This window comes from Salvelinus namaycush, unplaced genomic scaffold, assembly GCF_016432855.1.
Source record: "Salvelinus namaycush isolate Seneca unplaced genomic scaffold, SaNama_1.0 Scaffold485, whole genome shotgun sequence".
NCBI classification, from domain to species: domain Eukaryota; kingdom Metazoa; phylum Chordata; class Actinopteri; order Salmoniformes; family Salmonidae; genus Salvelinus; species Salvelinus namaycush.
Window position 1 is genome coordinate 99018 of NW_024061181.1, and position 13340 is coordinate 112357.

General features: G+C 46.2%; 1 protein-coding gene across 1 annotated transcript; it reads left to right on the forward strand.

Annotated features, from left to right (window-relative positions):
- The first annotated feature begins 25 nt into the window (after positions 1-25).
- On the forward strand, positions 26-12639 carry LOC120041602 (ERI1 exoribonuclease 2-like). Its single transcript, XM_038986468.1, has 9 exons — positions 26-235; positions 439-503; positions 599-679; positions 989-1116; positions 1963-2116; positions 6119-6219; positions 6616-6697; positions 9475-9563; positions 10379-12639. The coding sequence occupies exons 1-9, from the start codon at positions 213-215 to the stop codon at positions 12284-12286; spliced, it is 2631 nt and encodes an 876-aa protein (XP_038842396.1). The 5' UTR covers positions 26-212; the 3' UTR covers positions 12287-12639.
- The last annotated feature ends 701 nt before the right edge of the window (positions 12640-13340 follow it).

The window sequence follows — 13340 nt, forward strand, 5'->3', positions numbered from 1 at the left end:
AGCCCAAACAAGTCGAGCGCAGCAGAGTAACACAGATGCGACGAGAATTCAAAAAAAGATCACCGCGAATCCAACGCTGCTTTGTTATGAAGTTGTATGCGATATTTTACCTGGTACTTTCTTTTTGAAGTCGTACTTTGGTTGTCACATTGTTCATATTTTAATGTACACTAGTCGTAACGAAGTTGAGTCCGTGGCCTGAAGAAAACGACATGTCTACAAAGAAACTGGCGAAGTAAGTAACGTTATCTAGCTTCCAAGCTAAAATATATCTAGACAGCCATACTTGCCGAGAAACAATGCAATTCAAATGCCGACTTGCCATGATTCTCATAAATGGTTTTAAGCGCTCCCATGAACATAAAAGTACAACGAGTAATATTCATAGTAGCAGGGGGTGACAAAACTGATGGGATGATGTCTGTTTTGTTATGGAAGACAACTAGGGTTTGTGAGGAAACGCAGCCAGTCATCAACTGGACAGAAGAAACCACTAACATCGAGTAAGAGTCTTTTAAAACGCCATACATGTTTGGTTTTCTGCTTGAATCAATGGCATCTCGTTCAACTTCCATCACTTTGACTTTCTACTTTCCAGATCAAATATTCCCATATCTGATTGTCATTGACTTCGAATCCACATGCTGGAGAGAGAGGAACAGCTATGGGCAGGAGATTAGTAAGCATACAGTACTTTGACAATAGTTGTGGTAATATCATACCTACATACTGTAACCATTGCACTTTTTTTGTCCTCCCCTCTCTCCCCCTTGCCTCCCCTCTCTCCCCCCTTGCCTCCCCTCTCTCCCCCCTTGCCTCCCCTCTCTCCCCCCTTGCCTCCCCTCTCTCCCCCTTGCCTCCCCTCTCTCCCCCTCCCCTCTCCCCCTCCCCTCTCTCCCCCTCCCCTCTCTCTCCCTCCCCTCTCTCCCCCTCCCCTCTCTCCCCCCTTGCCTCCCTGTCCCTCTCCCCCTTGCCTCCCCCCATCTAGTTGAGTTTCCTGCTGTTCTCCTGAACACCTCTACAGGTGAGGTGGAGTCAGAGTTCCATACGTACGTTCAGCCGCAGGAGCACCCCATGCTGTCTGACTTCTGCACCGAACTCACTGGAATCACACAGGTATTCACACTGTCTGACTTCTGCACCGAGCTCACTGGAATCACACAGGTATTCACACTGTCTGACTTCTGCACCGAGCTCACTGGAATCACACAGGTATTCGCGCTGTCTGACTTCTGCACCGAGCTCACTGGAATCACACAGGTATTCACACTGTCTGACTAATGCACCGAGCTCACTGGAATCACACAGGTATTCACACTGTCTGACTTCTGCACCGAGCTCACTGGAATCACACAGGTATTCACACTGTCTGACTTCTACACCAAGCTCACTGGAATCACACAGGTATTCGCGCTGTCTGCCTTCTGCACCGAGCTCACAGGAATCACACAGGTATTCGCGCTGTCTGACTTCTGCGCCGAGCTCACTGGAATCACACAGGTATTCACACTGTCTGACTTCTGCACCGAGCTCACTGGAATCACACAGGTATTCACACTGTCTGACTTCTGCACCGAGCTCGCTGGACTCACACAGGTATTCACACTGTCTGACTTCTGCACCGAGCTCGCTGGAATCACACAGGTATTCATGCTGTCTGACTTCTACACCCAGCTCACTGGAATCACACAGGTATTCACACTGTCTGACTTCTACACCCAGCTCACTGGAATCACACAGGTATTCACACTGCCTGACTTCTGCACCGAGCTCACTGGAATCACACAGGTATTCACACACACAGATGCACCCTCTTCATGCAGACACACCCTTCTTCCCTGTGGCCTGTTCAACAGGATGGTAACAGTTAGAATATTTGAAGCATTAGCCAACATCCGTGTGTGTTTTTCTTCTGGTTTTAAACCTGACGAGTGTTAGAAAACCTCTGTTTCTCTTCTACAGCAACAGGTGGAGGCCGGTGTTCCCCTTCACATCTGTCTGTCCAGGTTCTCCCGGTGGCTCCAGGCTCTGGAGCACCAGAGGGGTGTGGTCTTCCCCAGGGACCAGAGGGCTCCAGTCGCAGAGCAGCGCCCCTGTGCCTTCGTCACCTGGTCAGGTATAGTAGCTTAGGATAGTAAAGGTTACCCGGGTCACCTTCAAATGGGAAGAAACGTATTGATGCGAAAATCAGAAATTCTTATTTCCCTCCCTTTCTCTGTAGGCCCAGGTCTCATATGACTATATACTGCCTTTCTCTGTAGGCCCAGTACTCATATCTGACTATATACGGCCTTTCTCTGTAGGCCCAGGACTCATATGACTATATACTGTCTTTCTCTGTAGGCCCAGGACTCATATGACTATATACTGTCTTTCTCTGTAGGCCCAGGACTCATATGACTATATACTGCCTTTCTCTGTAGGCCCAGGACTCATATAACTATATACTGTCTTTCTCTGTAGGCCCAGGACTCATATGACTATATACTGCCTTTCTCTGTAGGCCCAGGACTCATCTGACTATATACTGTCTTTCTCTGTAGGCCCAGGACTCATATGACTATATACTGCCTTTCTCTGTAGGCCCAGTACTCATATGACTATATACTGTCTTTCTCTGTAGGCCCAGGACTCATATGACTATATACTGTCTTTCTCTGTAGGCCCAGGACTCATATGACTATATACTGCCTTTCTCTGTAGGCCCAGTACTCATATCTGACTATATACGACCTTTCTCTGTAGGCCCAGGACTCATATGACTATATACGGCCTTTCTCTGTAGGCCCAGGACTCATATGACTATGTACGGCCTTTCTCTGTAGGCCCAGGACTCATATCTGACTACATACTGCCTTTCTCTGTAGGCCCAGGACTCATCTGACTATATACTGTCTTTCTCTGTAGGCCCAGGACTCATATGACTATATACTGCCTTTCTCTGTAGGCCCAGGACTCATATCTGACTTACTGCCTTTCTCTGTAGGCCCAGGACTCATATCTGACTTACTGCCTTTCTCTGCAGGCCCAGGACTCATATCTGACTATATACTGCCTTTCTCTGTAGGCCCAGGACTCATATCTGACTATATACTGCCTTTCTCTGTAGGCCCAGTACTCATATCTGACTATACTGCCTTTCTCTGTAGGCCCAGTACTCATATCTGACTATATACTGCCTTTCTCTGTAGGCCCAGGACTCATATGACTATATACTGCCTTTCTCTGTAGGCCCAGTACTCATATCTGACTATATACGGCCTTTCTCTGTAGGCCCAGGACTCATATCAATCAATCAATCAATTTTATTTTATATAGCCCTTCGTACATCAGCTAATATCTCGAAGTGCTGTACAGAAACCCAGCCTAAAACCCCAAACAGCTAGTAATGCAGGTGTAGAAGCACGGTGGCTAGGAAAAACTCCCTAGAAAGGCCAAAACCTAGGAAGAAACCTAGAGAGGAACCAGGCTATGAGGGGTGGCCAGTCCTCTTCTGGCTGTGCCGGGTGGAGATTATAACAGAACTATGCCAAGATGTTCAAAAATGTTCATAAGTGACAAGCATGGTCAAATAATAATCATGAATAATTTTCAGTTGGCTTTTCATAGCTGATCATTAAGAGTTGAAAAACAACAGGTCTGGGACAGGTGGCGGTTCCATAACCGCAGGCAGAACAGCTGAAACTGGAATAGCAGCAAGGCCAGGCGGACTGGGGACAGCAAGGAGTCACCACGGGCGGCAGTCCCGACGCATGGTCCTAGGGCCCAGGTCCTCCGAGAGAAAGAAAGAGAGAAGAAGAAAATTAGAGAGAGCCAAGATTTTCAAAATGTTCATAAATGACAAGCATGGTCAAATAATAATCAGGAATAAATCTCAGTTGGCTTTTCATAGCCGATCATTAAGAGTTGAAAACAGCAGGTCTGGGACAGGTAGGGGTTTCGTAACCGCAGGCAGAACAGTTGAAACTGGAATAGCAGCAAGGCCAGGCGGACTGGGGACAGCAAGGTGTCAGCATGCCCGGTAGTCCTGACGTATGGTCCTAGGGCTCAGGTTCTCAGAGAGAAAGAGAGAACGAGAGAATTAGAGAGAGCATACTTAAATTCACACAGGACACTGGATAAGACAGGAGAAGTACTCCAGGTATAACCAACTGACCCTAGCCCCCCGACACATAAACTACTGCAGCATAAATACTGGAGGCTGAGACAGGAGCGGTCAGGAGACACTGTGGCCCCATCTGAAGAAACCCCCGGACAGGGCCAAACAGGAAGGATATAACCCCACCCACTTTGCCAAAGCACAGCCCCCGCACCACTAGAGGGATATCCTCAACCACCAACTTACAATCCTGAGACAAGGCCGAGTATAGCCCACAAAGGTCTCCACCACAGCACAAACCAAGGGGGGGCGCCAACCCAGACAGGAAGATCACGTCAGTAACTCAACCCACTCAAGTGACGCACCCCTCCTAGGGACGGCATGAAAGAGCACCAGCAAGCCAGTGACTCAGCCCCTGTAACAGGGTTAGAGGCAGAGAATCCCAGTGGAGAGAGGGGAACCGGCCTGGCAGAGACAGCAAGGGCGGTTCGTTGCTCCAGAGCCTTTCCGTTCACCTTCACACTCCTGGGCCAGACTACACTCAATCATATGACCTACTGAAGAGATAAGTCTTCAGTAAAGACTTAAAGGTTGAGACCGAGTACTGCCTTTCATATGACTATATACGGCCTTTCTCTGTAGGCCCAGGACTCATATGACTATGTACGGCCTTTCTATGTAGGCCCAGGACTCGTATCTGACTATATACTGCCTTTCTCTGTTGGCCCAGGACTCATATGACTATATACTGCCTTTCTCTGTAGGCCCAGGACTCGTATCTGACTATATACTGCCTTTCTCTGTAGGCCCAGGACTCATATGACTATATACTGCCTTTCTCTGTAGGCCCAGTACTCATATCTGACTATATACGGCCTTTCTCTGTAGGCCCAGGACTCATATGACTATATACGGCCTTTCTCTGTAGGCCCAGGACTCATATGACTATGTACGGCCTTTCTATGTAGGCCCAGTACTCGTATCTGACTATATACTGCCTTTCTCTGTAGGCCCAGGACTCATATCTGACTATATACTGCCTTTCTCTGTAGGCCCAGGACTCGTATCTGACTATATACTGCCTTTCTCTGTAGGCCCAGGACTCATATCTGACTATATACTGCCTTTCTCTGTACTCGTATCTGACTATATACTGCCTTTCTCTGTAGGCCCAGTACTCATATCTGACTATATACGGCCTTTCTCTGTAGGCCCAGTACTCATATCTGACTATATACTGCCTTTCTCTGTAGGCCCAGGACTCATATCTGACTATATACTGCCTTTCTCTGTACTCGTATCTGACTATATACTGCCTTTCTCTGTAGGCCCAGTACTCATATCTGACTATATACGGCCTTTCTCTGTAGGCCCAGTACTCATATCTGACTATATACGGCCTTTCTATGTAGGCCCAGGACTCGTATCTGACTATATACTGCCTTTCTCTGTAGGCCCAGTACTCGTATCTGACTATATACGGCCTTTCTCTGTAGGCCCAGGACTCATATCTGACTATATACTGCCTTTCTCTGTAGGCCCAGGACTCATATGACTATATATGGCCTTTCTCTGTAGGCCAGGACTCATATCTGACTATATACTGCCTTTCTCTGTAGGCCCAGGACTCATATCTGACTATATACTGCCTTTCTCTGTAGGCCCAATACTCATATCTGACTATATACTGCCTTTCTCTGTAGGCCCAGGACTCATATGACTATATACTGCCTTTCTCTGTAGGCCCGGGACTCATATGACTATATACTGCCTTTCTCTGTAGGCCCAGTACTCATCTGACTATATACTGCCTTTCTCTGTAGGCCCAATACTCATATCTGACTATATACTGCCTTTCTCTGTAGGCCCAGGACTCATATGACTATATACGGCCTTTCCAGTGGATTCCTTTTAGGTTTAGAGAAAATAAGGACATTTGCACACTTTAGTACAGTCTCAAACATTTAATGTGGATAACCTTGTTCAACTTGATTGATTATCTGTGTTGTGTTGTTTCAGACTGGGACCTGGGGGTGTGTCTGCTGTATGAGTGTAAACGGAAGCAGCTCCACAAACCTGCTGTTCTGAACAGCTGGATAGACCTGAGAGCTACGTACAGGGTAGGTGATGTGTTAACCCAGTCTAACTCAGGTGAGAGCTACGTACAGGGTAGGTGCTGTGTTAACCCAGTCTAACTCAGGTGAGAGCTACGTACAGGGTAGGTGGTGTGTGTGTGTGTGTGTGTGTGTGTGTGTGTGTGTGTGTGTGTGTTAACCCAGTCTAACTCATGTGTGTGTGTGTGTGTGTGTGTGTGTGTGTGTGTAAACCCAGTCTAACTCGTGTGTGTCTCTCTCTCTCTCTGTATGTGTGTGTGTATGTGTAAACCCAGTCTAACTCGTGTGTGTGTGTCTCTCTCTCTCTGTGTGTGTGTGTGTGTGTGTGTAAACCCAGTCTAACTCATGTCTCTCTCTCTCTGTGTGTGTTAATCCAGTCTAACTCATGTGTCTCTCTTTCAGCTGTTCTACAACCGAAAACCCAAGGGACTGAATGGAGCTTTACAGGATCTAGGGATACAATTCTCTGGACGGGAGCACTCAGGTACACACAGACCAAAGACATCTCTCTATTATAATTTATAGTGCTGAGCTTCTCTGGACGGGAGCACTCGGGTACACACAGACCAAAGACATCTCTCTATTATAATTTATAGTGCTGAGCTTCTCTGGATGAGAGCACTCAGGTACACACAGACCAAAGACATCTCTCTATTATCATTTATAGTGCTGAGCTTCTCTGGACGGGAGCACTCAGGTACACACAGACCAAAGACATCTCTCTATTATCATTTATAGTGCTGAGCTTCTCTGGACGGGAGCACTCGGGTACACACAGACCAAAGACATCTCTCTCTTATAATTTATAGTACTGAGCTTCTCTGGATGAGAGCACTCAGGTACACACAGACCAAAGACATCTCTCTATTATCATTTATAGTGCTGATCTTCTCTGGACGAGAGCACTCAGGTACACACAGACCAAAGACATCTCTCTATTATCATTTATAGTGCTGAGCTTCTCTGGACGAGAGCACTCAGGTACACACAGACCAAAGACATCTCTCTATTATCATTTATAGTGCTGATCTTCTCTGGACGAGAGCACTCAGGTACACACAGACCAAAGACATCTCTCTATTATCATTTATAGTGCTGAGCTTCTCTGGACGAGAGCACTCAGGTACACACAGACCAAAGACATCTCTAATATAATTTATAGTGCTGAGCTTCTCTGGACGAGAGCACTCGGGTACACACAGACCAAAGACATCTCTCTATTATCATTTATAGTGCTGAGCTTCTCTGGACGAGAGCACTCAGGTACACACAGACCAAAGACATCTCTAATATCATTTATAGTGCTGAGCTTCTCTGGACGGGAGCACTCAGGTACACACAGACCAAAGACATCTCTCTATTATCATTTATAGTGCTGAGAGATTAACAGAAATTCGTGTTGTTTTTGTTTTTTTAAACAACTAATTGACCGACTTCGGTTCAATTATTTAAATTCCATTTAGGTCTTTTTTTTGCTTCTTCTGTGAGCTCAGTGTGTAGTTTCTCTAGAGATGCATCAGATCCGGCCTGAACTGTGAGATGTAGTAGGGAGTTGTAGTTTCTCTAGAGATACATCAGATCCGGCCTGAACTGTGAGATGTAGTAGGGATTTGTAGTTTCTCTAGAGATGCATCCGATCCGGCCTGAACTGTGAGATGTTGTAGGGAGTTGTAGTTTCTCTAGAGATGCATCCGATCCGGCCTGAACTGTGAGATGTAGTAGGGAGTTGTAGTTTCTCTAGAGATGCATCCGATCCGGCCTGAACTGTGAGATGTAGTAGGGAGTTGTAGTTTCTCTAGAGATGCATCCGATCCAGCCTGAACTGTGTGATGTAGTAGGGAGTTGTAGTTTCTCTAGAGATGCATCAGATCCGGCCTGAACTGTGAGATGTAGTTTCTCTAGAGATGCATCAGATCCGGCCTGAACTGTGTGATGTAGTAGGGAGTTGTAGTTTCTCTAGAGATGCATCAGATCCAGCCTGAACTGTGTGATGTAGTAGGGAGTTGTAGTTTCTCTAGAGATGCATCAGATCCGGCCTGAACTGTGAGATGTAGTAGGGAGTTGTAGTTTCTCTAGAGATGCATCAGATCCGGCCTGAACTGTGAGATGTAGTAGGGAGTTGTAGTTTCTATAGAGATACATTAGATCCGGCCTCAACTGTGTGATGTTGTAGTTTGCAACAGGCTAATATTCCACATAGTTTAGCGTATACAATGTGGTAATTAACTACAATAACCATAATCCATTGCTCGTCTACTTGTCCGGTCTGTTTTATTTTATGCCTGCTACGGAAGAGGCTGAGGAGAGCAGCTGTTGCTTCACATCTCTCTACCTGAAAATACATGAGCTAAGTGATTGATAGTTGGTAATCAGCAGTGAGAAAAGTTTGCCTTATTTACTTTGAGGAACTACAAAATAGTGTTTTTTGTCAGGCAGCAGCTCTATATAGATCAACCAAATGTTATATACACAACAACTGAAATATTGTATTAAAGTGAATAAATGGTTAATAGGGGATGGGCAGTGATGGGCAGTCCCTACCATCATGGGACTTTTAGTAATAGTTGGATTCTGTGTTACAGCATTCATCCCACATAATCGAAAGCCCTGATTTATTTTTTAAATAATCGAATTGAAACCGAACCATCCTCAAAAAAAGCACTAATCGCTCAGCACAAGTGGCTGGCTAGCTAACTATTAGCATTCTCTGCACTAGTGGCTTGGCTAGCTAACTATTAGCATTCTCTGCACTAGTGGCTTGGCTAGCTAACTATTAGCATTCTCTGCACTAGTGGCTTGGCTAGCTAACTATTAGCATTCTCTGCACTAGTGGCTGGCTAGCTAACTATTAGCATTCTCTGCACTAGTGGCTTGGCTAGCTAACTATTAGCATTCTCTGCACTAGTGGCTGGCTAGCTAACTATTAGCATTCTCAGCACTAGTGGCTTGGCTAGCTAACTATTAGCATTCTCAGCACTAGTGACTTGGCTAGCTAACTATTAGCATTCTCTGCACTAGTGGCTTGGCTAGCTAACTATTAGCATTCTCAGCACTATTCATTTTAATAACATTAGGATCAAAACATACAAGACTCCAGTCATCATTGTCAGTTACTGTGAATAATATACATCTTGGTTCAAGGTCTGGATGAAGCCCATAACGGTTACAATGAACAACATTCATATAACACAATGAATATTTCTCTTAAGCATTTTTGAAAGTCTGGACACAAAAATATTTTTTGTTGAATGTTATTTGCAGGTCTGGACGACGCCCGCAACACGTCCCACCTGGCCTGGAGGATGATGAGGGATGGCTGTGTGATGAAGATTACACGCAGTCTGGAGAGGGTGAGTGGCTTCCTGACAAACCCCCACTACTACACCCCCAGTACTAACGACCCCACCGTGCTGACGACCCCTGGACTACTGTACTACGCCCCTAAAGACTCACCCAGGGGCGACCTACATTGAACCCCCTTGGATTTCTGTCAACGCCCCAGAATACCCACTCCTCCTCCCGTAAAGACTCACGCAGGTGACTCACCCCCGTTCCATACACACCTGGTTCGTATTCATTAGTGCAAATGTAAAAGGTTTTGCAATGAAAATCAGTTTCTTATTGGAGTTCAGGAAGTCACTCGTTGTTTCGGGTCAGTTTTCTTCTGTTTGGTTCCTCTGTTTACTGGACTGACTATCAATAAAGTTTGTTAAAAAAATGTTTTGATTGGGCCTCCCGAGTGGCGCAGCGTTCTAAAGCACTGCATCTCTGCTAGAGGGGTCACGACAGACCCTGGTTCGATCCCGGGCTGTTTCACAACCGGCCGTGATCGGGAGTCCCATATGGCAGCGCACAATTGGCCCGGCGTCGCCCGGGTTACAGGAGGATTTGGCTGGGGGGGGCTTTCCTTGGCTCATCGCGCTCTTGTGAGCCGGGCGCCTGCAGGCTGACCTCGGTCGTCAGTTGATGCGGCTGGCTTCCGGGTTAAGCGGGAGGGTGTTAAGGAGCGAGGTTTGGCGGGTCATGTTTCGGAGGACACATGACTCGACCTTCGCCTCCCGAGCCCGTTGGGGACTTGCAACGATGAGACAAGATTGTAATTGGGGAGAATTTTAAAAATATATATATATAATGCATTGATTTATTTTATTTGTTTACCTCTTAGGCACCTTTGAAGACCAAACCCCTGTTTGGAAATGGGAATGGTTGTCCTAGCAACAAGGGGGATAACAAAACCACTATCAAAAACCCCTCCAAGACGACAGAGAGCGGCGGCCATCTTGAAAATCGACCCAACAGCAAGCCAGTTAGCAACACAGACGTTGTTGAAACACGACCCAAGCCTTCAGACAACATGGCTCCCAACACAGAGGTGAACTCCAACTTAACCGCTGAACCTGTTCAGTATCAGAGTATTGTTTCACCAAAGACCCTTCTAAATGGTCTGACCACTCCAATGTGTGGTAGTAGTGGCAGCAGCAGAACAGTTCGAATAGGAACGATACGGTCCGTCTCCTCTCCTATGACTTTCAATATCCCCTCTCCTCATCACTACATCAACAGCCTCGTTCTGGTCTCCACCACTGTCAATTGCATTACCCATCTACCCCAGCCAGACCCGACCCTTGACCCGGAAACAGGTAGTATGGAGGAGGACGTGCCCATCTTGGTGGAAACGGAGTCGTGCGGTTCGTATGACGACGTGGTATTGGAGGAGGACTGCGATGTCATGGTTGGTGACGAGGATTCTGTTGCTGATGTGTACACAGAGAACGAGAGGTTTGAGGTGGATGATAGCTCGGTCTGTGGGAGGACCTTGCTGTGTCCAAGCCCAGTACATTCAAATCCTGGTAGAGGTCCAACCAACAGTAGGCCTAGTTCCAATACCACCAACACGTCCTGCCAACATCTCACCAGACTGGTACACAAGACCGATAGTAGAACGTCCTCCAGTAACTTGGTGTCTTTGAAGGCTGAGACAACAAGGACCTACAACCCCTCTGCACCCACTAGTCTGTCCACTTCCTCTTTTGTCAAACCCAGACCTGTTACCCCTGGCTCAAACCTCTCAGATACACGGTCAAGACTGACCACGGAAACGTCAATCTCCTTTGTGATCGACAAGGACGAATGGAGAACATCCTCCAGTTCTGCAAAAGCTGAGACAACGAGGATATACAACACCTCTGGGTCAAATAGTTCATGCAGTTTCTCCTTTGCCAAACCCAGACCTGTTACCCACGATTCCAACCGCTCAGCTACACGGTTAAGACCTCAAACGGCAACATCGAACAACTCCTTTGTGATCTACAAGGACAAGCCAAGAGCCTCAAATACCTCTTCTACATCCAGTATTTCTATCTCATCCAATACCTCAACAGCATCCAGTCATTCCTTTGTCAAACCCAGACCAGGCCTCCAGAGCTCCAACCTCCATGCTACACGGTCAAGACCTCTCACAACAAAAAACCCTGGGAACTACTTCACATCCATGTCCTCTACTACAAACCTTCCTAATCCTTCTTTCGTTAGACCCAAACCAGTTACCACCAGCAGTAACCTCTCTGCTTCACAGACACAGACACCAAACAGCTCTGCATCCAATCTTTCCTTTGCCAGGCCCAGACCTGTTGTCCATAACCCTAACCCATCGACTTCACGTTCAAGGCTGCACGCAGAGATGCCAAAAGCATCTTTCACGATCCACAAGGACTCCTCTTGCCTCTCTTCTGTCTCTCGTACTTCTGTCGGTGGATCGTTCTCCATCCTCTCCTCGTCCGTTAACCGGTCCTCGTTCCCGCCGACCCGCAGCACCAAGATCACGGCCCCGCTGTGCGACTGTGGGCGGCGAGCCAAGCGTCTAACGGTGTGTAACGGCGGCCCGAACCAAGGCCGAGCGTTCTACTGCTGTGCGGTGCGTAAACACGGCCCTGGGGGGACCAGGAAGGGATGTGAGTTATTTAAGTGGGAGTCTGCTCTCCTCCAGGCTAAATCACCAGCCTCCGCTGCCGCCTCCATCGCTCTGTGTTTTGGTCTCAACTCCAGTGTTGTTCGTCCCCCTGTCATCATCTAGGATGAGATATCAGTTAGCTTGAGGTCATAGGGAGACTCTCAATAGCAATTTCCTTCTCATCCAATGGGTTTGTGAGGTGGCGAGGAGAGGACACGAGGAATCAAGGAAATGTAATTGAGATTCTCCTCACAAAGGTGTCATATTTTAAACTGTACTTTATGAAAATATGTATGATGTGTGTTGAGTGTATGATTTATGTCCACATACTAAATCTGGTGCATTCATTGACCAATATCCTGTACAGTTTCTAAATAGAATTGATCCTCATAATGTGAGATGACATGACGTCATGATGAAATGTTAAAATACTTTTTAGGTCGGCATTGTCATAATAAAATATGTCATGAATTGTATTAGATGGGTTCTATTGTTGTAAATATAACAGTTGAGGTAATCATGGCAGCATCCCACATTAATGTGAAAGTGTTTATTTTTGTGACTCCAAAATGACACACTACGTTATGTACCATTCATTTATATTCGTTATAACATAATCTGAAACACAACCAAAAAGGAAATGCAAATGGAATATGATATACATCTATAGAGTTGATAAAATCATTGCGTGCTAGGAATGTGGGACCAAATACTAAACCTCTGACTACTGTATAAGAATCTTTAGGGGTGTCAATTTGTTGTTGTATTACTTGTTAAACAAAATCTCTGAGTGATTGTATAAAATAATAGAATTTCCCCCTTTTTTTGCACACAATATAGCTCCGTGTTTGAATTATTTTATACAGTCATTATTGCTCATCTTTATTAAGGGTGTCAATAATTTCACACCCCACTGTGTATATGGTGTTACTTTATGGGGGACTGAGGTCCAGAAAGAAGTACTCAGTAGGGTCTGTAGAATCTATATATATGGTGTTATATCATGGTGGACTGAGGTCTATAGGCCCAGAAAGGAAGTACTCAGTAGGGTCTATAGAATCTATATATATATATGGTGTTATATCATGGTGGACTGAGGTCTATAGGCCCAGAAAGGAAGTACTCAGTAGGGTCTGTAGAATCAATATACGGGTGACTCAGTTGGTAGAGCGTGGTG

Coding starts and splice junctions, on each gene's coding strand:
- LOC120041602 (XM_038986468.1), top strand. CDS start 213: ATGTCTACAAAGAAACTGGCGAA. Junction 1,117..1,962: donor AACTCACTGGAATCACACAG/GTATTCACACTG, acceptor TCTCTTCTACAG/CAACAGGTGGAGGCCGGTGT. Junction 2,117..6,118: donor TGCCTTCGTCACCTGGTCAG/GTATAGTAGCTT, acceptor GTGTTGTTTCAG/ACTGGGACCTGGGGGTGTGT.